This window comes from Laccaria bicolor, genomic scaffold, assembly GCF_000143565.1.
Source record: "Laccaria bicolor S238N-H82 LACBIscaffold_3 genomic scaffold, whole genome shotgun sequence".
NCBI classification, from domain to species: domain Eukaryota; kingdom Fungi; phylum Basidiomycota; class Agaricomycetes; order Agaricales; family Hydnangiaceae; genus Laccaria; species Laccaria bicolor.
The window spans coordinates 635,247-636,465 of record NW_001889874.1 but is presented as its reverse complement, the minus strand read 5'-3'; the positions used below and the strand labels follow the sequence as shown (position 1 = coordinate 636,465).

Genomic DNA, 1,219 nt, shown 5'->3' with positions numbered 1-1,219 from the left:
AATGATCCACCTGGCCTGAAAGCTCGGCACTTTGTAACTTACCCAGCGTAAGACAACTAACCTGGGTCTGCAAGCTCGGTAAGAATTGATTAGTAAATTTTAGCCAGAGTTACAAAAATGAAAGAGTTGCGATCGCTGCAAGTGACTTCTGGGATTCGAACCCAGGCATACATACACTCTGTACACCTCCAGCTTAACCACTAAGCCAAGCCAACGGTGGAAGACGATGTTGGTCGGTATCTTTTAACTGCTGACCATGTCATTCTAATAGTAGCAAGTAAAAAATTTGTTTAGGATTTAAACCGGCATACATAGGTCAGTCAGTATCTTTTACCTGCAGTAAGTAAAAAACTTTTCAAAACGCGAATCTATGACTTGTTCGGGATTTGAACCCAGGGCATACATACATATACTATGTATGCCTCCCAGCTTAACTACTAGGCCAAGCCAACGTTGAAGACAATGTCGGTCAGTATCTTTTACCTGCCGACCATGTCACTATAATAGCAGCAGTTAAAAGGACAAATTCTGCGCAGTGACTTGTTCAGGGGGTGAACCCGGTGTATAAGACAACCCAGTGCCTGGCCAAGTCCGGCAAAAAAATGTAACTTAGCTGATGACCATGTCGAATACTTGTTCGGGTGCGATTGAACCTGGTCCTATAAACTCAGCACTGACTTGTTCGGCATTTAAACTACAGTTCAAGCTGGGCCCGGACATGAGACCAATTGGAGTACAAAATCAAGAATTCACCCCTTATCCCAGATTTACCAACAATCTTTGGAAGCCAGCATGGTCTAATGGTAGTTGGCTTCTGGGTTCAATCCCCAGCTTCCGGGTTCAATCCCCAGCCATGCTTATGTTTATGACTCTTTCAACTCTTTTTTGCAATTTGGCCTCAAGGCCTGTGCCGCCATCATTTATGCTTCTGATATAGGGTTGCATCGAGGGTTGTAATTTAACCTGAAAACATCTGTGTTTCCCCCTTTAAAAACCCTCTCACATTTCAAGGACCCATCTTCACCCCCCTCATCTGCGACATGAATAACTTCACCCATGACAATCTGGAGTCTGTTGGGTATCCCTCCACCCAACCCCTACCCCGTAGGTTCTGTACATCTCCATTGGTCGTAACTAGCTGATGATTCGTCAGAAAGGAACCCGAGTCTGGTATAATATGTGTAGCGGTGGCCTCATGTTTGCAACCGTAGACTCCACT

The 1,219-nt window shown here is 44.9% G+C and overlaps 1 protein-coding gene across 1 annotated transcript in view; it reads right to left on the bottom strand.

Annotated features, from left to right (window-relative positions):
• The window catches only part of LACBIDRAFT_322489 (uncharacterized protein), a gene marked incomplete at both ends in the record, with an annotated part of 3,874 nt that overhangs the window by 1,457 nt on the left and 1,198 nt on the right, over positions 1-1,219 (bottom strand). Inside the window, 5 exons of the mRNA XM_001875530.1 lie at positions 43-56; positions 176-240; positions 408-412; positions 484-498; positions 1,004-1,097. Of these exons, the coding sequence (XP_001875565.1) occupies positions 43-56; positions 176-240; positions 408-412; positions 484-498; positions 1,004-1,097 (193 nt within the window). The remainder of the gene's footprint in view (positions 1-42; positions 57-175; positions 241-407; positions 413-483; positions 499-1,003; positions 1,098-1,219) is intronic.